Source organism: Simochromis diagramma, unplaced genomic scaffold (assembly GCF_900408965.1).
Source record: "Simochromis diagramma unplaced genomic scaffold, fSimDia1.1 OVJJ01000802.1, whole genome shotgun sequence".
Lineage (NCBI taxonomy): Eukaryota > Metazoa > Chordata > Actinopteri > Cichliformes > Cichlidae > Simochromis > Simochromis diagramma.
Genome location: NW_024387492.1, coordinates 7306033 through 7325285, shown reverse-complemented (window position 1 = coordinate 7325285; position 19253 = coordinate 7306033). Strand labels below are relative to the sequence as shown.

Below are 19253 nucleotides of genomic sequence, written 5' to 3'. Positions count from 1 at the left end.
CGGCCCACAATGACAACTAGCCGGAACAGAACAAATATAGACACAACGCAGACTGAGAAGGTGCGGCAGAGATGACAAAAACAAAAATAAAACATGAAAAACTAATGAAAAAGAAAATATGGGCACAAAACTGGAATTCAAAACATGTTGTGATTTGTTTGCCATTTTAAACACAGCTATAGGTCCAAAAAAATAAATAAATCACTGGCCATTTTGTTAGGTATACCTGTTGAACTGCTTGTTAACGTAAATATCTCATAAACCATAAATCACATGGTAGCAACTAGGGCTGTGCGATATGACCAAAATCTCATATCCCGATATAAGAATTCTATCGTCTCGATAACGATATAAATCACAAAAATGTAACATTTTCTGTAAATTCTGTGAATCTCGGGCAGCTCGACTGCGCGTCGTGTACTTGGAGTCGAGTGTTTTAACTGATGCATGAAACGACACATTTTTAGACATAAGTTGTAACGGCCGCCGTTTTCTTTGTGAGTATTTATTACACAGCGTGCTGCGGGGAAAAGCTTGTTTTAAGTTTGAGTCTAAGGTTTATTTTTTAGCACCTGGCGGCTCTTTTTTTTTTACTTCTCATCCGTAAATAATCTGCTCTTTCACGTGATTCAGTTTATTTTGAAAAGTCTCAACAGGAACTTGAGCTTTATTGTGAAAGGTTTATGTGGAACATAAACAAGCGGACACGCGATGCTGTTACCGTCGTTGTTGCTAACCAAAACGCATAAAAACAGGCGCTTGTCCGTCAGTAGTGTGGTTATATTACATATAAGAGAAAGAGAGAACTTTAAAGAAATGAATATAGCCACTACAGTGACCATCAAAACGATGAAAAAATATTGCCGTAAACTGTTTATTTTGCGACACCACGAAACAAACGATAGCATAAAATGAAACGATAGACGTTTTTATATCGTCATCCGATATATATCGTTACATCGAACAGCCCTAGTAGCAAATGAATGCATTGAGGAACGTTAACATGGTAAAGAGACCTGCTGAAGTTTAAACCAAACATCAGAATGGGGAGGAAAGGCGATTTAAGTGACTCTGAATGTGGCTTAGTTGTTGGTGCCAGATTGGCTGGTCTTAGTATTTCACAAATTGCTTATCTACTTGAATTTTCCTGGATACATCCACATTGGGATGGTAGGGTCAGAAACTGACGTAAACAACGTGAAAGCATGGATCTATCTCACTTTATGTCAACAGTTCAGGCTGGTGGTGGTGATTCTTGGCACACTTTGGTCCCCCATCATTTAAATGCTGCAGCATATCCAAGCATTATTCCTGACCATCCCTTTATGACCACACTCTACTACTTCTGATGTCTGTTGTCACAAAGCTCAAATGCCCTCCACAGTCACCAGAGCTCATCCAAATAGAGCTCCTTTGGGATGAACACAACAGGTATGTGCAGCCCACCAATCTGCAGCAACTGTGTGATTGCTATCATGTCAATATGGACCAAAGATTCTGAGGAATGTTTCCAGCACCTTGTTGTTCTGAAGGAAAAAGGGGGTCCAACCAATTACCAGCAAGCTGTACCTAACAAAGTGAAAGAAGAGTGTATACACTCATGACCAATGCCTTTTTGTTTGTAATGCCTAGAAATATCACAAACATAAAGGACGGCAAAGGGAATCTGGCAGCGACACTTCTCATATTTGAATTGACGCCAGTATTGTCAATTTATTGTTCAGACACTTTTAGAAGCCATAGTAATCATCCCATTATATTGCCTGTTATTCTAACAGACCTGCCTGGATTTACCCCCTCCTGACAGCTTCTGTCAGAAAGAGAACCTGGTTTAAGACGAGGGTGTTTGATTGGCTTGAGCTCAATTCTACTGCAGTTGCAACAGGCACTGAAAGGTTTGTGATCAGCATGAGCAGTGGGAACAGCAGTGGGTTCCCAGGGGAAACATGCCAGCATTGCAGCAAATGTAGACTAAATCCATCTTTTATGTATGAAATTGAACTGCAAGCAGATGGGCTACAGCAGCCACTCCTTTCAGCTACAGACAGAAAACTGAGGCTGAATGCAACAAAGAGCTGAGGCAGTTCTGAAGGCAAAAAGCGGGTACTAGCAAGGTGGACCTGTTGAAGTGGTCGCTGAGTGGACCTACAGGTCTTATATATGTAAGCATTTTATAAGCCAAGTTCGATTTCACAGTCTTAAAGTGCACTCTCTTCACAGGGAGACTATATAGTGCCCTGTCCAAAATAGGAGAAGTAGATCATGAGTCCGGGCCAGGGATGGCTGAACTTTCAGAGTAAAATACTTAGATATAGCGCCTTAAAATGTAGTATTATTCAGTAGCTTATCAGATCAAAATTATTACACTTATGTAGGAAACGGTGTTGAGTAAGGTAATTATGAACCAAGTGGTCCATTAGTGATGGGGGGTGGATTATATCTGGATTTGTTACACAACACCATAACCACTGTAGGCTTAAATAAACAAAAACAACAAAAAATAAACAAACCATAAATATAAAACATCTAAATTTGTCCAACTGCATTTCAAGACACTTCAGCATTATATGTTTTAAACGTCTGAGCTCACAGAAAGTTGGGGCTTACCTATGTTCAGATACGGCAATAAAACTAACACAGCACACAATTTCATCGTCTAATTAAGACTAACTGTCTTTATCTGTCACAACAAGGCTGCGTTTAATGAGCGATCATGTAGACACCGAGGTGATTATCCCGGATGCTGTTCACGTGTCTTTCACGCAGTCTCACACACACTCCAAGCTCAGAGCAGACGTTAAGAAGCACAACAAATATTGTGCATAACATAATGTTCAATTTACATACAGTGAATTTAGAACTACAGCTTAAGAGTCAACCTCAATCACAGAGTGGACTTTTGATAGCTGCAGATGGAAAGATGCCACACGAAGCAGCTCCGATTCCTTTGTTTCCCTGCTTTCATTCACAGCAGATTCATAACAGCGGTTTACTCTGCAGTGATCCACAGACGCCAGTGAATCGACACAGTTCAACGTCATCACAGTACTCTAATTTATGCATCTAGAAAATCTGACAATATGCCCTGAAGGATTGTGTGGGATCATTTGTAGAAACAAGTCTCCAAATTAAGGACTGCTGATCCAAATACATAATTTCTTCTAATTATTCAGGGGATGTAAATCAGCTTTAATACCTACAGCGTTTACAGTTATTGCTTTTAACATCAATTTGATTTTATGAGGTTTTGTATACACATGCTACGGTTCTAAATAAATAAAAACACTGTAAATACACAATGCTTATTATTTAGCTACACTGGTTGTATTCTACTAGTGTAATGCCTGCTGTCAGAGGCATATTGACATCAGAGGTGGATGCCACAGTAGCTATTTGGTGGATTCCTAATCCTAAAACAGTATAGCTAGGATATTTAATATGTCCAGTAACTTAATGTGAAACCAACAGTATGTTCAGGGTCATTGGGAGGCTGGAGCGTATCCCAGCTATCATGGGGTGGCAGACTGGACAGGTTGTCAGTCAGCTGCAAGGCTTGTGATGTGTATACCATTTCTAATACGCAATCGGAATCCTGAGTATTTGTGCAATAACAATTCTTGCAATTTTGCCTTTCTACAAGACTAGAGTGTATTTTAACACAAACAAAGTGCAGACTTTCAGCTTTAACTGAAGGAGGATTACTAAAGTATTGCATTAACTGAATTACAGCCAGCAGTTTGATGTCCAGGTGAGGCCTGTTCCCTTGTTATGCTATGAAATATTAAGCAAATAAAAAGTCTGGAGTTGATTCAAGATTTTTTATGCTTTGCTCAGATTCAGGCAAATGCGTTCACTTATTAAACTTGTATTTCATAGCTGTTCAACTCTCAACATGAGGTCCAATGGGATGTTGATGCAAATTAAGGATGCCATTATTAAGCTGAAAACACAAAATAAACCTACATTATTAAAAACTAGCACCAAAAGGGCTCATAAACCACAAAAGAACCAAAGCAGATGTTCACCAACTCTTTCCTTCTGGCATTTATTATGACCAAGAGATAAAAAATTTAAGAAAAGAAGAGATAGGAGAGTGTTGATGGTGCATAGTTTATCCACCAGAGACCTTAAAAATGTTTTCTATTTCTGAGTTAGTCACCTGCGCTCAGACTAACAGAACAATAAATACAAAATTAAACAACAATAAAGCAACGAAAGGTTGGATTTTTGGGTTCTAGACTTTAAGGCATTAACACAGTAAAATTGCAATCTTTTCTATTCATATACGTGTAACTAGAGTAGTTCATTACATGGTATATGAAAACACACACACACAAACCAGATATCTCTTAAATAAACTCAAAGCATCTGACATATCACATAAAGGAGTACAAGGGCACACACACTGTACTCTACAACAGTAACCCCCATCATCATTTGTAAAACAAACGGAGTGCTTAGTGAAGTGAGTTATGGCGATTTAATCGTCATTTACCAGGAACAAGAATGTGACTGATAATACACAGGGACAAGGTCTTACCCTGGCACTTCCCAATGAGTGAGCCAAAGTCATCTCTCACAGACCTGAAGAGGAAACATGCACACAGAAAAAAAAGGTAAAGAGAAGTGGCATTGCACAGTGAGACATTGATACACTTCTTATACGAACTGGTATAAGTTGGGTTGTAACAGCCACTGACGGCCTGCCAACTAAAGTAGCTCAATAGATCAAGCAGACAAGTGGGGGTAGGCAGTGTTTCGACAGACTCTTAAAGGAGCTCAGGGGATAAGGCCTTGAGCTGACTTAACACCCACTCACACAACTCAATTCATGCCATGAAGCGCAGCTATAAAACGTTGTGATTAAACAACAACAGTGTGAAAAAAGGACAAAAGAGTAGCCCACGCTATCAAGCGGAGGCAAAAGTGAAGAGACCTGACTGCTCTTGATCATAAAAGGTCAACTACATTTAAATTTGAGCATACTGAGAAACAGAAACATTCAGCTTTTTCATATTGCTCCATGTATGAAACCGCCTTCCAGTTACACAAAGGGTCACATGGAGCAAACGCTTTACAATGAGTGTACCATTAGTCTCCAGAGAGTAAGGCAGCCTAATATATCTAGTTCACGGCTATAGATTTTCATTTTGAAATTTTGCTCATTTTAAAGCACTACATTATGTCAGTGAAGCACACTGCTGACTGAGTGCATTTTTTCTGCGCACAGGGAAATTGGATTTATGTCAGGAAATAATTACAAGCACTGAAAAAGAACACACAGATATTCATGCGTGTGTATGTTTTGATCGCTTTCCTTATACACCCACAAATGAAAAGGGAAGCATTGGTGTTTCCATTGTTAGCTTGAATTTTTTCAGATGGGTGCTACGAAAGTACACTAAACTGATTCAAATATTTTCCTGTGATGGATTACACTCTGTACTGATGCTCGAAACACAGTTTTCATCTTTTAAATGCAAGCTGACATTGGACTTCTTTGTTAAAGCGAGATGTGATAAATCACCCCCTTAATTAAGACTATCACTCACACACACACAAACACACACACACAGCCTCAAAGAGAGAGACAGAGTTCAGTAATTACCTAATTTCCACACACTGATCTTGAACCACTGCCAACAGTTTGCCATTGCTGTGGAGTAAAACAAGAGAATGGGTCAGGAATCACTGAAAAAAAAAAAATCAAAGAGTACAGAAGAAAAGCAGAAGAGCAAAGAAAGAAAGACATAAATAGATGGTATTGTCTATAATATAAATCAAAATTAGATGAAGACCCTCAAGAGTGAAAAGATTATGTGTGGGATATTGTGTGTGTGTGTGTGTGGGGGGGGGGTGTTTGAATGATAAAGATGGGAATAAATGTCCAGGTTGGACTGCTGAAAGAGAGTAGGAACAGTAATAATCGGGAGCATTAAGTGTAGCAAAAAGAGTTTCAGAGGAAATGAAATGAGAGAGAAAAGATATAGGGGCAGACAGAAATCAGCCACATCAAACTAATGGACATCTGCAGCATCTTTGACCACGCTTCTCACTGTCTCGGATGGTGGAATCGATAGTCAATTAAAAACTGCCTTTCTACTTGGTTTGTCTGTTGTAATGAGTGCAATTAAATGATTGGCTGAGGGGATAGGCAAGGGGAGAGAGAGAAAGACTTAGTGTGTGTCAGCAACAAAGTAGCTCACATTCAGGTATTGATTACAGAGACGGAGCATGTCTGTAAGTGAGCGTGTGTGTTTTTGTTGCACCTTGCAAGCACCAGCTGCCAGTTGATCTGCTTGTTTGCCAGGCGGACAAGACCGAGAGGCAGGGACGAGCTTGAGGGGCTGAGAAACACAAGGTCAAATAAACGAGAAGAAGAAAACAAATTATAACAGGTTAACCATTAATCAGTAGGTACATTAACAGAGTACTTTACCTAAAAGGTCTAGTGCATACAAATTATATTACAAGTGATTTTATATAGGTTTTATATAGGTTGTTGAATGTAACTACATTATGTTATTTTATTAAAATCAAGTAAACTCACATCCAAGTCACTCATTTTAAAATGAGTGACTTGGGTTTGCTGATTTTGATTTCCTTTCTAAGAACTATAACTGTCAGGATATTCATCGATCAATTTTCTTCCCTACCAAAACAAAGGCAGGTGCAACAGATTTACTGTATATAATAAAACAAATGTCAGTTACGTGCATCCATTGTGTTCATAACGTCAGACAATAACACCATATCAATGTCTTTCTCTTTTTCGCTCAACTCCACAACTTTCCTGCTTTGATATGTTGCTCATACTGAGGCTGCTGGATTATGGTTGGCTTGGAGCTCTGGACAGCTTTAGCTTTACCTACTTTGCCTTTGTTAAAGTCTTTAAAATGTTCATATTCAGCTGGATGAGAGTGATTTAAATTATATATTATGAACATTTTCATAATCGTCCTGGCCACAGTTTACTTTGTCTTCACTCACAGTGAGGAGCTTTCTTGATAACGCTACAGTTTTAAACTGGTCCTTTGTATAGACACAACAACGGTTCTTCCCTTTAGTTAGGAGCCTTTTCTATGCTTGAATGACTCAAAGGTCAGCGTTAAGTGACTTAACAAATGCAAAAAGATCACTATGAAATCAAACAGGTACAATGACTGGAAAGAAAATTTTGTATTGTGGGTGGGTATTGGGGGGGGTTCATTCATAATTTATATAGATTTTTTTTTTTCCTGTCTGTACAGCCTCGTTTTTGAATACAGTAGTTAGCAACATTAGCCACAGCACATATGTTTTCTACAATATTTAAACACAAATATAAATATGTGTAAAAGTGTTTTCGGCTGAACACGTTCCCCCATTCAACAAATGCAAATAGCACAGCATGTGGACAACAGCCTCATTCTATCAAACACAATTGCTAATACGTTCTCATCCACAGAAAGAGAAGGGGAACTGGGACATAAACATGGCTGGAGGAGTTCTTAAATATTTAATAAGGTTATTGATGTTGCCAGCAAACCACCCGCTGAGAGGATAAGCAGGCCTTGGTGCTAGAGAATTACAGAATCTACCGCAGGAAAAATCGTTGCGTGTGTTAGTGTTATATATCGGGAGAGTGTGAGAAGAATATTTTCAGACTGATGTAACATTTACCTACAAAACATGTGGGTCAATATGAAGCTACTTTTGGCTGCTCTCTTTTCACAACAGCGGGTAAATTAGTTGGCCAAGTTGTGGGCCAAATTTGAGTCTTTCCCAGACTGATTCTGGACCCCAGGCCTTATGTTTGACACCCCTGACCTAAGCCAATGACTGACTTGTGTTATGGGTTGCAGTAAGCTGTCATCTTAGTTAGCAATATAATGTACTATAGTACTATAAATATATATTCAAGATACACACCTAAAAGGGAAAAAAAATGCATTTTTATTGCCTTTTATAATTAAACATTTAAGACGGTAGACGGTATAGCATATATGCATGGGCAGCATTTTTTCAGAGGGACATACTGATTAAAACAGTATGCAAAAAGTCCACATTTTGAACATCTCATTTGAAACATGATGTACATTGTAACAAATTCTGATAAATTTGATATTTTTTTTAAAGACATAGCAGACAAGAAAGGGGCCTTATTTCAAATACCAAGAACTTTCTGTTTGAAATGTTTTGACTTTATGTCAATATAATGTTAACGGCTGTATCGTCATTTAGCTTTACTATGTTATTATTAATTATTTAAAAATCACAATAATTAATAATATAATTTATTTTTCACCTATAATAAAACTAAAATTATGATATTTTTTAATCTGCATTGCCAAGTTACATCTGTTGATCTACAATGTCTCAAAGTAAAAGAGTTGTCACTATTCCTTTTACAGTTCAGTAGCACTGTTAGTGCTGCTGCTTATCGCGTCACTTAAAAAACAGCAATGAAGCGTGTTAATTTTTAGCGCATTTAATACTCAAATATTTTTACCAAGACAGAAAACAAAATCAGAATAAAGTTCTTGTCACTATGTACATCACATTACTAAAAGTCTTCCCGACACAAGATTTTCATAGTCAAAGCCAAAGAAAAACAATCACAATACTTCATCCATAAGGTTTGAGATTGTTATGAAATATGTAATGCGTATCTGTAAAAATCGGATTAATATTAAGCACTAGGAGTCACAGCTTTATGCAGCATGTTTGTTGTTTACACTGCTGAAATAACAGCAAGTCATGCCTGGAGCAGACAGCAATCCTTTTTAAAATAATAATGGCTTACCTGTACCACAAATAGTGAAGGATCAAGCGGAAAGGGCCTGTAAGAAATGTATGACAGGTAGTTATTAATAAATGTCTGATCACGTAAAGTTTAGTTTTTTCTCTTTGTTTCATTGTTACTGATTTTACTTGCTTGTTGTTTTTTTTAAACACACTTCTGGTGCAAACTATTGAGATCCTAGCACACGTGGCCATATGTTATCAGCCTTAAAATTTACACTAATGCTATCATATGCTCATATGCATATGGACTCTGGGCCACAAGCACAGACTCAGCTTTACTTCACTCACATCCAAACTGAAGCAAGCGGTTTTCCTCTTTTATAAGGAGGCAACGCTAAAGGGACATGGCTCAAACAGAATGATGTTAAAAATGATGCCTTATCAATAAAATTTTGATGTTTATTAAACAGGGTTTTCTTAAGAATAGTGTTGTAGGCTAGAATTTTATTCTTTTTTATAGTATTCTGTTATTCCACCTTGACTACAATTGCAGAAATGTGACTGGCTTGTTTATTTGATTTTTTTATTGACTATTTGGACCAATTTGGAGATTCAGATTACCATGGAGATTGTTTTTCTGGTGGGAGGAATCCTGAAAATCCTGGGGGAAAAACTGATGTAAACATCAGAGAACTCCTCACACAATCCTCAGTTGCACAGCTTAAAGTAACAGCTGAGATCTGGACAACACTATCCTCAGTCTCAGAGATTAAGCCAAACAGGATCAATGTTTCTGGAAGCATTTACATTAGAATATGAAGAGAAACTGTCATCTATAACCGACTCTGGCATCATGTTGTGATATGATAAAATATGATATGATCTATCACATGATATGATCATTTTTGAATGAGGAAAATAGACTTTCACAGATTTTGTTTAATTTGCAGTGTCAATAAATCACCAAACCTGTTTTCCATTTTCCTAATGAAATATGAAAATAGATGAACTCAAGATGAACTCATGAATCAAGACTTTTGCACAGTACTGGATGCTGGATGGACTTTAATATCTCAGTAAGAAGATCGTATGCCTTCCAGCCTCTATGATCTCCATACTGTATTCTGGTGTCATAAATAAAAGAACATCAAGCAAAATACATATAAAGATTGGCGTGGTGGACTGTTGGTAAGTTTATTGATCATTTTAGAATAGCTACAATCAATGTGAGGATGTAACTGCTTCGGGCAAGTGCTGTATAGCTGTATATATGCAACATATGCATGCATGCATATTATCACACCATGGCAACGAAAATCAGAACTTACCTGTCACAGCTTTTGCAATTAGAGAGGTGCTGTACTCCTTGTTGCCTCGCAACTGAAATGTAAAATAGTAACAGATGAGCTGCGATTGCCATATTTTGATATTGATTTTCCAATTTCATTCTAGGAGTTTTAATGAAACCTAGTGATAGGTCGTTTCTCTGACAGAGCAGATTTTTGATTTTAGATCATTATAAAAGCTGCAGGTAAATGAAAGGTATGCAGGACACTAGTGCTAAATGAGCACTCGCTGCTCTGCTGTGTGATGTATGACGTGCGACGGAAAGGTGAAACTTTGTTTATCAAGACAACCAACTGCAACTTATCATGTATTTGTGCTACGTGGCTCTGGGCGGCTGACCCCACGAAACTCAAGGCGGTTGTCTTTCGCTGGTCATTTCTACAGATAGCTGCTCACCACAAGAGCTACGCCGTGAATAAAAAACCGCAAAAGTGAAAGCTACCAACCTGAGTGTCCGTCTCTGGTGGCCATTCAGTAATAACCAGTAAATCGTATAAAATGTTTTCTTCTTCGCCCTCAATTAAGCTTTCTTCGGCCATGTTTACAGCTGTCAGAAATCTACGGCGACAAGCAGGGACAAATTATAAAGAAACGCGTTTGTAATTGAACTGTTGCTAACCGTCTATAAAAGCGGTTTTGTGATTTTATTTGGCTTATTATAAATGTTAATATTAGCTTTTGTATCTCAAGTCCACAAGCGACATTTTTTTTCTCAACCCCCCCGCTTTGTTTTTACGAACTTGTTCACTATCCGGAACTATTTTTTCTTGGCTGTTGAGGGGGAGCATTTGCTGACCGGCACATCCGGTTGCGTTGCACTTGTACTAGCAGCAGCAATGGCAGCGTTTGGTGGTGAGATTTTTACATTCCTACTTAATTTTGACGTTACGGTTTTAAATTGCTTACACATCAACTGTCGTTTTGAAGCTACGTAAGCCCACTCAACCATTTAATATGTGTTTTTATATAACAGAAATGGGGGTAATGCCTGAAATCGCGCAGGCTGTGGAAGAGATGGACTGGCTGTGAGTCCAGCTACAAATTTGCAAAATCATGCATGCTGTTGTATGCTTACATTTTAATATTTGATATCAAACTGACTAAATGTATAATCGGTTTTCAGGTTGCCTACTGACATCCAGGCGGAGTCCATCCCCCTCATCCTTGGTGGAGGAGATGTGCTCATGGTAAGTTTGGTTCTCTGGACACATTTGGCTCACAGATATTTGCACTCTGCTGCGAGGCTGACATCTGACTTTTCTGTCTTCTAAGGCTGCGGAAACTGGCAGTGGCAAAACAGGAGTAAGTACTTAACAGCGACACAAACTTGGGAGAAATGCCTTCTTCTTTTTTTTTCTTTGTATGTCTACACTGTATATATTTATTTTCACACTTACTGAGTCATGACAGTTTCCCATTGTCCTCCTCAGGCCTTCAGTATCCCTGTGATCCAGATTGTGTACGAGACCTTGAAGGATCAGCAGGAGGGCAAAAAGGGCAGAGCCTCTATTAAAACTGGAGGAGCCAGTGAGAATATTTAATCAGTTATTTGGTTTCAGGCTTCATGATTCATATCCCATCTTAAATGTGTGCATATAAATTAAGACTTTTAATGTTGGGTAGACAGTATAGAGTGTTCTGCAGGTGTTTGACCTGCTCTTCTTTTGTTTTGTCTCAGTTTTCAACAGCTGGCAGATGAATCCTTATGATCGCAGTACAGCCTTCGGTAAGAACAGATCATAAACATGCAATGTTTATGTAAATGTCACTTTCCAGCTTTTTGTTTTGATTTTTTAAACAACATCTGCTCATTGCCTTTTAATGTTTTTCTTCTTAGCAATTGGGTCAGATGGACTGTGCTGCCAGAGCAGGGAGTTCAAAGAGTGGCATGGCTGTCGCTCCACTAAAGGTGTCACCAAAGGTGTGTGATGTACACAAGTGCTTACGGAGTGATCAGAGAATCAAATAATCGTATGATGGATCAAGAAACATAAAAGTGTAAATTATTATCAGTCCTTATATGTTATATGTTTGTTTTTCTGTTTAGGGAAGTACTGCTATGAGGTGACCTGCCATGACCAGGGCCTGTGCCGGGTGGGTTGGTCTACCAGTCAGGCGGCTCTGGACCTGGGTATTCTTTTCTACCATCTACAGTATTGATGCAGCAGAAAATGCTCCACTTTAAACAATGTATTTCACCAGGGCACTACTGTAATTTAACACCAGACTCTTTGTTTTTCTTTCTAGGAACTGATAAATATGGGTTTGGTTTTGGTGGGACTGGAAAGAAATCCAACAACAAGCAGTTTGACAGCTATGGGGAGGTAACAGATAATGAAAGATCATATTATTTACACGTTTAAAGAAATTTGGGAATGATTTTTTTAAATGGGTTCTCTTTGCTATTTTTTTTTTTTTTTTTTAGGAGTTTACCATGCATGACACTATTGGATGCTACCTGGATCTAGAAAAGAGCCAAATTTCATTCTCTAAAAATGGTATGTCCCAGTTTTTCTATTATGAAAAATAAATAACCTATTCAAAGTTGTTAGAAATGGAGAAATAACTCATAATTGGTTTATGTTGTGTTTTTTTTTTTTTTTTTTCTTTCATCAGGTAACGACCTGGGTGTGGCTTTTGAAATCCCTCAAAATCTGAAGAATCAAGCTTTCTTTGCTTCCTGTGTGCTCAAGGTATCGACGGATAAGACAACATAGTGATGGCAGAGAACATATAAAACTGATGCCTGACTGACACCATCATCTTTTCTGTTTTACAGAATGCAGAGCTAAAGTTTAACTTTGGAGGAGAAGATTTTAAACATCCCCCTAAGAGTGGATTTGTTGCCCTGGACCAGGCACCAGAGGGTCATGCTGTCAAATCTTCTCAGACAGGTGTGTGCTTTCAACCTCATTTCAGGCACTTAAGACAAGATTGTTCCTTTTACGGTATATGCCTTCTTTCACTCACTGGTGTTAAAACAAGGTACATTTTCAAATTTGAGTATGCCAAGTACAATATTTCTTCTGTGATTGTGCAGGCAGTGCCAACGTGAGTCAGGTGAAAACATCCTCAAATTCACCCAAAGCCCTGATCATTGAGCCGTCTAAAGAACTGGCTGAACAAACCCTCAACAATGTCACGCAGTTTAAGAAATATGTGGATAATCCCAAACTCAGGTATGACACCATGGAGGTGGTATCGACACTGAGTGACACAAACTGAAAAAAACCTCCACTTAAAAAAAGAAATAAAAATGCATTTGTAGTAACAATCCAGATTATTCTGTCATCCCTTTAAAAACATCATTTGCCTGCGTTTCCCAGTCTATTTTTTTTTTATTCCTGTTTTTACACCACCAGATGGAGCCATGCTATTTTGGTAATTTGTCAGTCTGTCATTGCAGGGAGCTGCTGGTGATTGGTGGTGTGCCTGCCAAAGACCAGCTGGCTGCTCTGGAACAGGGGGTATGTGACACGTACAGTTACGCCTACTCCCATCCCCAAAAAAACAAAAAACATTGACTTAGTTTTAATTACTGTAAATCAAATTGTTGAAATATGTTTTTTAATTGGATGTCATTTTTCCTCTTTTTTTCCTGGTGTCATCTTATAATTAGATTGACATTGTGGTGGGAACACCTGGTAGATTGGATGACCTCATTTCCACTGGGAAACTGAGTTTGTCCGAAGTCCGCTTTCTGGTGCTGGATGAGTGTGTATGTGAATTTTTTTTTTTTTATAGATTACAAATATGTTTTGTTTTGGGGGGGGTTTTAATGGTTGATATACATGTATAATATAGCATAAAATCCCTTAACTATTTTGTGTCTTTTGTGTATCTCAGGATGGCCTCCTGTCAGCAGGTTATACGGACTTCATCAACAGGATCCATAATCAAATCCCCCAGGTCACCTCTGACGGCAAGAGACTGCAGGTAATGCTGAGCATAAATTACATGTGTGAAATTAAACCTGTGTACTGTGATAGATGTTGTAGTAGAAGGATGTTTGCTGGCATTAGTAGTTTAGGTGACGATCTCTTTATTTTCCAGGTCATTGTATGCTCAGCGACACTGCATTCATTCGATGTGAAGAAGTTATCCGAGCGCATCATGCACTTTCCCACCTGGGTGGATCTGAAGGGGGAGGACTCTGTTCCGGAGACTGTCCACCACATAGTGGTGCCCGTCAATCCTAAGAGCGACCATCTGTGGGAGCGCCTCGGCAAGAACCACATCCGGGTGAGTTCCTCGTGCTCGGGGAAGGAAACCGAATAAACAGAAAAGTACTGAAACATCAAGTTAAGCAATTCGGCTGTGTTTCAGACTTGGGTGGAGGAATAATCACCTTTTTATTCTACACTATGTATGTTGTTATCATGTCTTTGTCTTAGTTTAGAGTTGTGGTTATTAAGCTGTTTCCTCTGTTTCTCTGGGTAGACTGATGAAGTTCATTCAAATGATAACACCAGACCAGGAGTCAATACTGCAGGTAGGTGCAGTTGGGCAGCAAAGTTCAGACCACTCATCTTCATCACCCTGATAGAAAGTGTAAAATATCATTGTTGTCCATTCACTCCAGTCAGTATACACATCACATAAACAACACAGATAACACTTACCTTAATATGAACTTCAGTAAAGGTGTGTGTGTGTCTTTTTGTGAGTCAGAAATGTGGTCAGAGGCCATCAAAATCCTGAAGGGCGAGTACACAGTGAGAGCTATTAAAGAACACAAAATGGACCAGGCTATAATCTTCTGTCGTACCAAAATTGACTGTGACAACATGGAGCAGTACTTCATTCAGCAAGGAGGAGGTAGGCTGTGTTGGAACAATTTAGATGTTTTTGTTTGAGCCACTACAGAAGTTTAGAAAATGAAAAAAGACACAGTTAAATATGAATACTTGGTCTTTTTCCCCCAGTTACAAATGGCTGAGTTCATGTGTGTCTTCTTCAGGTCCAAATAGCAAAGGTCACCAGTTTTCCTGTGTTTGCCTCCATGGCGATCGTAAGCCTAATGAGCGGAAAAATAACCTGGAGCGCTTCAAGGTAAAATAACAAAAAAAGCAAAACAAAGCAAAAATCATAACCTGCTTATGCTGTTTAACCTCCTAAGACCCGAACTCTTCCACGGCATGCATTTTAAATTTCTCTTTGATATTTGGGCATATTGGGGCCCAATGAATGTAAAAACAAAGAATTACCAGATTCTTTTGTTTTACCTTATTTTGGTTTTTAAGAAAAATAAGAGCCACATATGAGGATATTCGTTTAAAATTTTGATAGAACAGTAGCAGTATAAAGTCCTCGTAAGTGGATATCAGGCCCTTGTAGAGCCAAATTGATTATTTTGGTCTAAATAACCCAAAATGTGATGTCCACATATGTGGACGTCAGGTCCTAGGAGGTTAACAAAGTGCAACCAGTCAGTGTTTTTGAGGATTGTTTGTGTTCTCAGAGAAAAGAAGTGAGGCTGTTGATCTGCACTGATGTAGCTGCCAGAGGAATTGACATCCACGGAGTTCCTTATGGTATATGGATGCTTGCTAGAAAATTATATTACTTTACAAATAAAAATTATATATTCAGTGAACATTACAGAAGAGTTGCTATATATTTCTTTATATATTTATGTTAATGGTTTCTTCCTCCAGTGATTAACGTGACTCTGCCAGATGAGAAGCAGAACTATGTCCATCGTATCGGCAGAGTGGGAAGAGCTGAAAGGTACCTACTGAATTTATTTTGTTATAACTTAACTTATTTATTCATTTTAATATTCATAAGTTTGTGTGAAAGAGTATGTTGTATTGGTAAAATATATGTATAAATGTATTTATTATTTACTTGCTGTTAATCAGGAAATTCAAACTGCAGTTCCACCAGTAAAAATCTTCCATAATTCAGGCCAATTACAGTCTAGATTTTAAAGGGCAAAACAAACATGCATTTAATTCAACTCAATCCAGTTTTATTGGCATTACACCAGTTCACCATTTATATAACGCCAAATCACAACAACAGCCACCTCAAGTTGCTTTATATTCGAAGGTAAAACCCCACAATATTATAACGAAAGAAAGGAACCCCAAGAATCAGATGATCGCCTGTGACCAAGCACTTGGCAACAGTGGGAAGGAAAAACTCCTTTTTAACAGGAAGAAACCTCCATGGAAGGACAGTCATCCCTGTATGTACTACAATAGCTGAAAGAAGGGAAAAAAAAAAAAAAACAAGGTTAGAATTTATCATTCTAGCAAGTCGCCACTTTCAAAACAAAAAGACAGAGTTCTTGTTTAAACAACGATAAACGTAGGATACTATCACTCTAGTCGGCTGCCCCTTATGAAGGTGAAAGCATTAACGAAATGGAACGCAGTTCCTAAATAAGTAGGAGTAATCAGCCAAAGTCAAAGTCATCTACTTCCTTTCTTTCTTCTTCCTTTTGTTGTCTTCTTCTCTTCCATCTGTTCCTTTTAAAGGTCACAAGAGCAGATCATCTGCATCATCATTGCCACCTCAAACTTTCACATGGCGTGCCTGAGTGACGACAAACAATAAATTATAATGTAATCTCTACGTAGCATTGATGTTGTGTAATTTCTTTTCGACTTACAGAATGGGATTGGCTATCTCCTTAGTTGCTATGGAGAAAGAGAAGGTAAGGTGGAGTATAGGTGTCTGTTTAGTCCATATAAGTTTGAATTTTGTATATGATTTTTAAGTACATTTTTCTACCTGTGCAGGTGTGGTACCATGTTTGCCCGAACCGAGGCAGAGGTTGCTACAACACACGACTGAAGGAGGATGGAGGATGCACCATCTGGTATAATGAAAAAGAGGTGAATAAAGATGCACACAAAACTAGTCTGGTTGATACAGCAGCTCCAATTCACTGTTTGAAATACAAACATGTGTGATACAGCAGTTCTTTTGAAAGGACTGTATAAGCAGCACATGCATTCATAATCACTCTTAGGTTTGGGGTGTGCCAGGTTAATAATCCAATACATTCACCTTTAAACCCAGTTGGGAAGTAAAGTTACACACAACATACTTTCACTCACACATCCTCATCATGCACTTTAAACTCTGCTTGTGTCATTTCTTTTCCCCCTTTTTCCTCTGATCACAGCTCCTTTCAGAAATCGAGGAACATTTAAAGTGCACCATCACCCAGTGTGAGCCAGACATCAAAGTACCCGTGGATGATTTTGATGGAAAGGTGACCTATGGGCAGCGCAGAGCGATGGGAGGTATGTGTGACAAAAAGGAATGGTTGCATATGCACATTAAAGTATATCTGTTGTTTGGAAGGATTATAATGAGCATTAAAGCATCATGAGGCAGGTTGTAGTATTTATTATGTCTGCTCGTGTGTTGAGCTTGACCAGGAAACCTGTCGTCTTTGTCTAGGTGGTAACTACAAGGGTCACGTAGATGTTCTGGCCCCAACCGTCCAGGAGCTGGCAAGCCTGGAGAGAGAAGCCCAAACATCCTTTCTTCACCTGGGTTATCTACCCAACCAGCTATTCAGAGCTTTCTGAACCTAACTCCAGCTAGCAGAATAGCACTACATGCCAATCATATACAATGGGGAAACAAAAACAAAACTGATTTTTAATTTACATGAGTTATAAACTAAAAGGTGTCGGGATTTCTAGAATTTCAGCATTGAATGGCAAAGGACTATTTTTTTGTTTTGCATTTAGCGCCGAGGCCTGTTGAGACGGCTGGCACAATGATTTCGACGTCACTTCCTGCTACACTTGAATTGAAAACCGTATATACTGTATACTTAATTCTGATTGGTTGGTTTGGTTTATATGGCTGAGTGAATCATTTAAGACATTTATATAGTAAAACTTCACTGAAAGTGACTTTGTTTTCTTTTCTCCATTAAACGTTAGTGGCGTTCTCAGCTTGGATTTGGTTTCTTACATTTAATCGTCAGCAAAGAAAGACAAATCTGTATTTGTTATAAGCTTTTCTGTGCATTTAGTTTGTGTTTGTGTCCAGTGATTTCAGTTTGAAGAAATTTTTAAGAAGCAGTGGGGAGATGTTTGGAAAGAGAAACATGCAGTAGATTAAATAAAAGGTACCTATGTTATTATTAAAAAAAAAAAACTCTGGTTTGAGAAGTCATATTTTAAATTTGGCAATCACAAGGTGCCCATTACCCTAAAGCATACTTATAATAAAAGAATGAAGGCCATTCTGCTTAAATACAGTGTGAGAGGTGATACAGAGGCTAATAACTCATAAGAAAGGGGTTTAATGAGGTCGTGAAAGAGAAAATAGAAAGTAGCCATTTTCTCACAGCCATTCATTTAATCAGATTGCTTTTTTTTTCTGCCCACATTACCTGCAGCCCACTGGAAGAATGCACTAAAAGACATTTCTGCATTGGTACTTAAAGAAAAAGGGGAAAAATAATTTTTAAGATTGAATTTTTAAATTTACGATAATGTTTTTTTCTGAGTTATTCATCCCAGGAGTTCAAATATTTATTTATTTCCACCTGAGCCTTTAAAAGTGAAGCATTCCTTGAATGAAATAATGCTCTTTTCTGAGTTTTCACTCAGAATTTTACCACCTTTCCCCAGTCCCTTATTTTTATTAATCTTCACTGGCCCTAAGGCACCTTTGTACATGAACTGTTTGAAGCATTGACTACAGGAAATTGTATTTTATATATTTATTTATATTTTATATGCTTTATAGTCAAATAACCTTTTCTATAGCTTATGTGTAACATTATTGCAATATCAAAGCTACATATTAAGGCGAAGGAGAATGATCTACATTGTGGTAACATGATAACAGAACTGGACACCGAGAAAAAATATCATCCATATTATGACAGAGCTGGACGCTTGTTGAGTATTTAGTCCAAGATGAAGCTGCAGGATCTTCTGGGTGTAGTTTAATTGCCTAATTTCCAGTCTTTGAAAGTGGATTAGAAATTGAGGCTGCACAACAAGGATGTGAACTGTAGGTCCAAAAACTGAGAGCAGTAAAAAAAAAAAACGGGGCGGGGGGAATGTGAATACTTTACACCTAAGGAAAGGATTCAAAACAATAGAGTTTTGGGTTGAAAGCCTGAAGAGATGACCAGGTTTTACTGCTAATGGCTGCAGAAATGACATAAAGGGTTTCTGTATGACTCTTTGAAA

General features: G+C 38.2%; 2 protein-coding genes across 2 annotated transcripts in view; one reads left to right on the top strand and one right to left on the bottom strand.

Annotated features, from left to right (window-relative positions):
* nbas (NBAS subunit of NRZ tethering complex) overlaps positions 1-10721 on the bottom strand; it is a 177459-nt gene extending 166738 nt beyond the window's left edge. Inside the window, exons 1-6 of the mRNA XM_040018563.1 lie at positions 10521-10721; positions 10056-10107; positions 8786-8822; positions 6270-6347; positions 5609-5656; positions 4541-4584 (exon numbers count right to left, since the gene is read on the bottom strand). Coding sequence (XP_039874497.1) covers positions 4541-4584; positions 5609-5656; positions 6270-6347; positions 8786-8822; positions 10056-10107; positions 10521-10613 — 352 coding nt within the window. The 5' untranslated portion in view covers positions 10614-10721. The remainder of the gene's footprint in view (positions 1-4540; positions 4585-5608; positions 5657-6269; positions 6348-8785; positions 8823-10055; positions 10108-10520) is intronic.
* Positions 10714-18209, top strand: ddx1 (DEAD (Asp-Glu-Ala-Asp) box helicase 1). Its single transcript, XM_040018564.1, has 26 exons — positions 10714-10926; positions 11048-11099; positions 11198-11261; positions 11347-11376; positions 11505-11601; positions 11753-11800; positions 11912-11995; positions 12122-12205; positions 12322-12398; positions 12500-12572; positions 12691-12767; positions 12854-12968; positions 13115-13253; positions 13481-13541; positions 13694-13792; positions 13921-14010; positions 14128-14316; positions 14515-14566; positions 14746-14892; positions 15035-15126; positions 15536-15608; positions 15732-15804; positions 16696-16738; positions 16824-16919; positions 17213-17333; positions 17494-18209. The coding sequence occupies exons 1-26, from the start codon at positions 10737-10739 to the stop codon at positions 17622-17624; spliced, it is 2397 nt and encodes a 798-aa protein (XP_039874498.1). The 5' UTR covers positions 10714-10736; the 3' UTR covers positions 17625-18209.
* Positions 18210-19253: the final 1044 nt, after the last annotated feature.

Bases quoted from the DNA above. Each gene is read 5' to 3' on its own strand.
- ddx1 (XM_040018564.1), top strand. From the start codon at position 10,737: ATGTTAATATTAGCTTTTGTATCTCAAGTCCACAAGCGACATTTTTTT. The intron at 11,602-11,752 runs GTGAGAATATTT...GTTTTGTCTCAG, and splicing joins TATTAAAACTGGAGGAGCCA to TTTTCAACAGCTGGCAGATG. The intron at 12,206-12,321 runs GTATTCTTTTCT...TTTTCTTTCTAG, and splicing joins TCAGGCGGCTCTGGACCTGG to GAACTGATAAATATGGGTTT.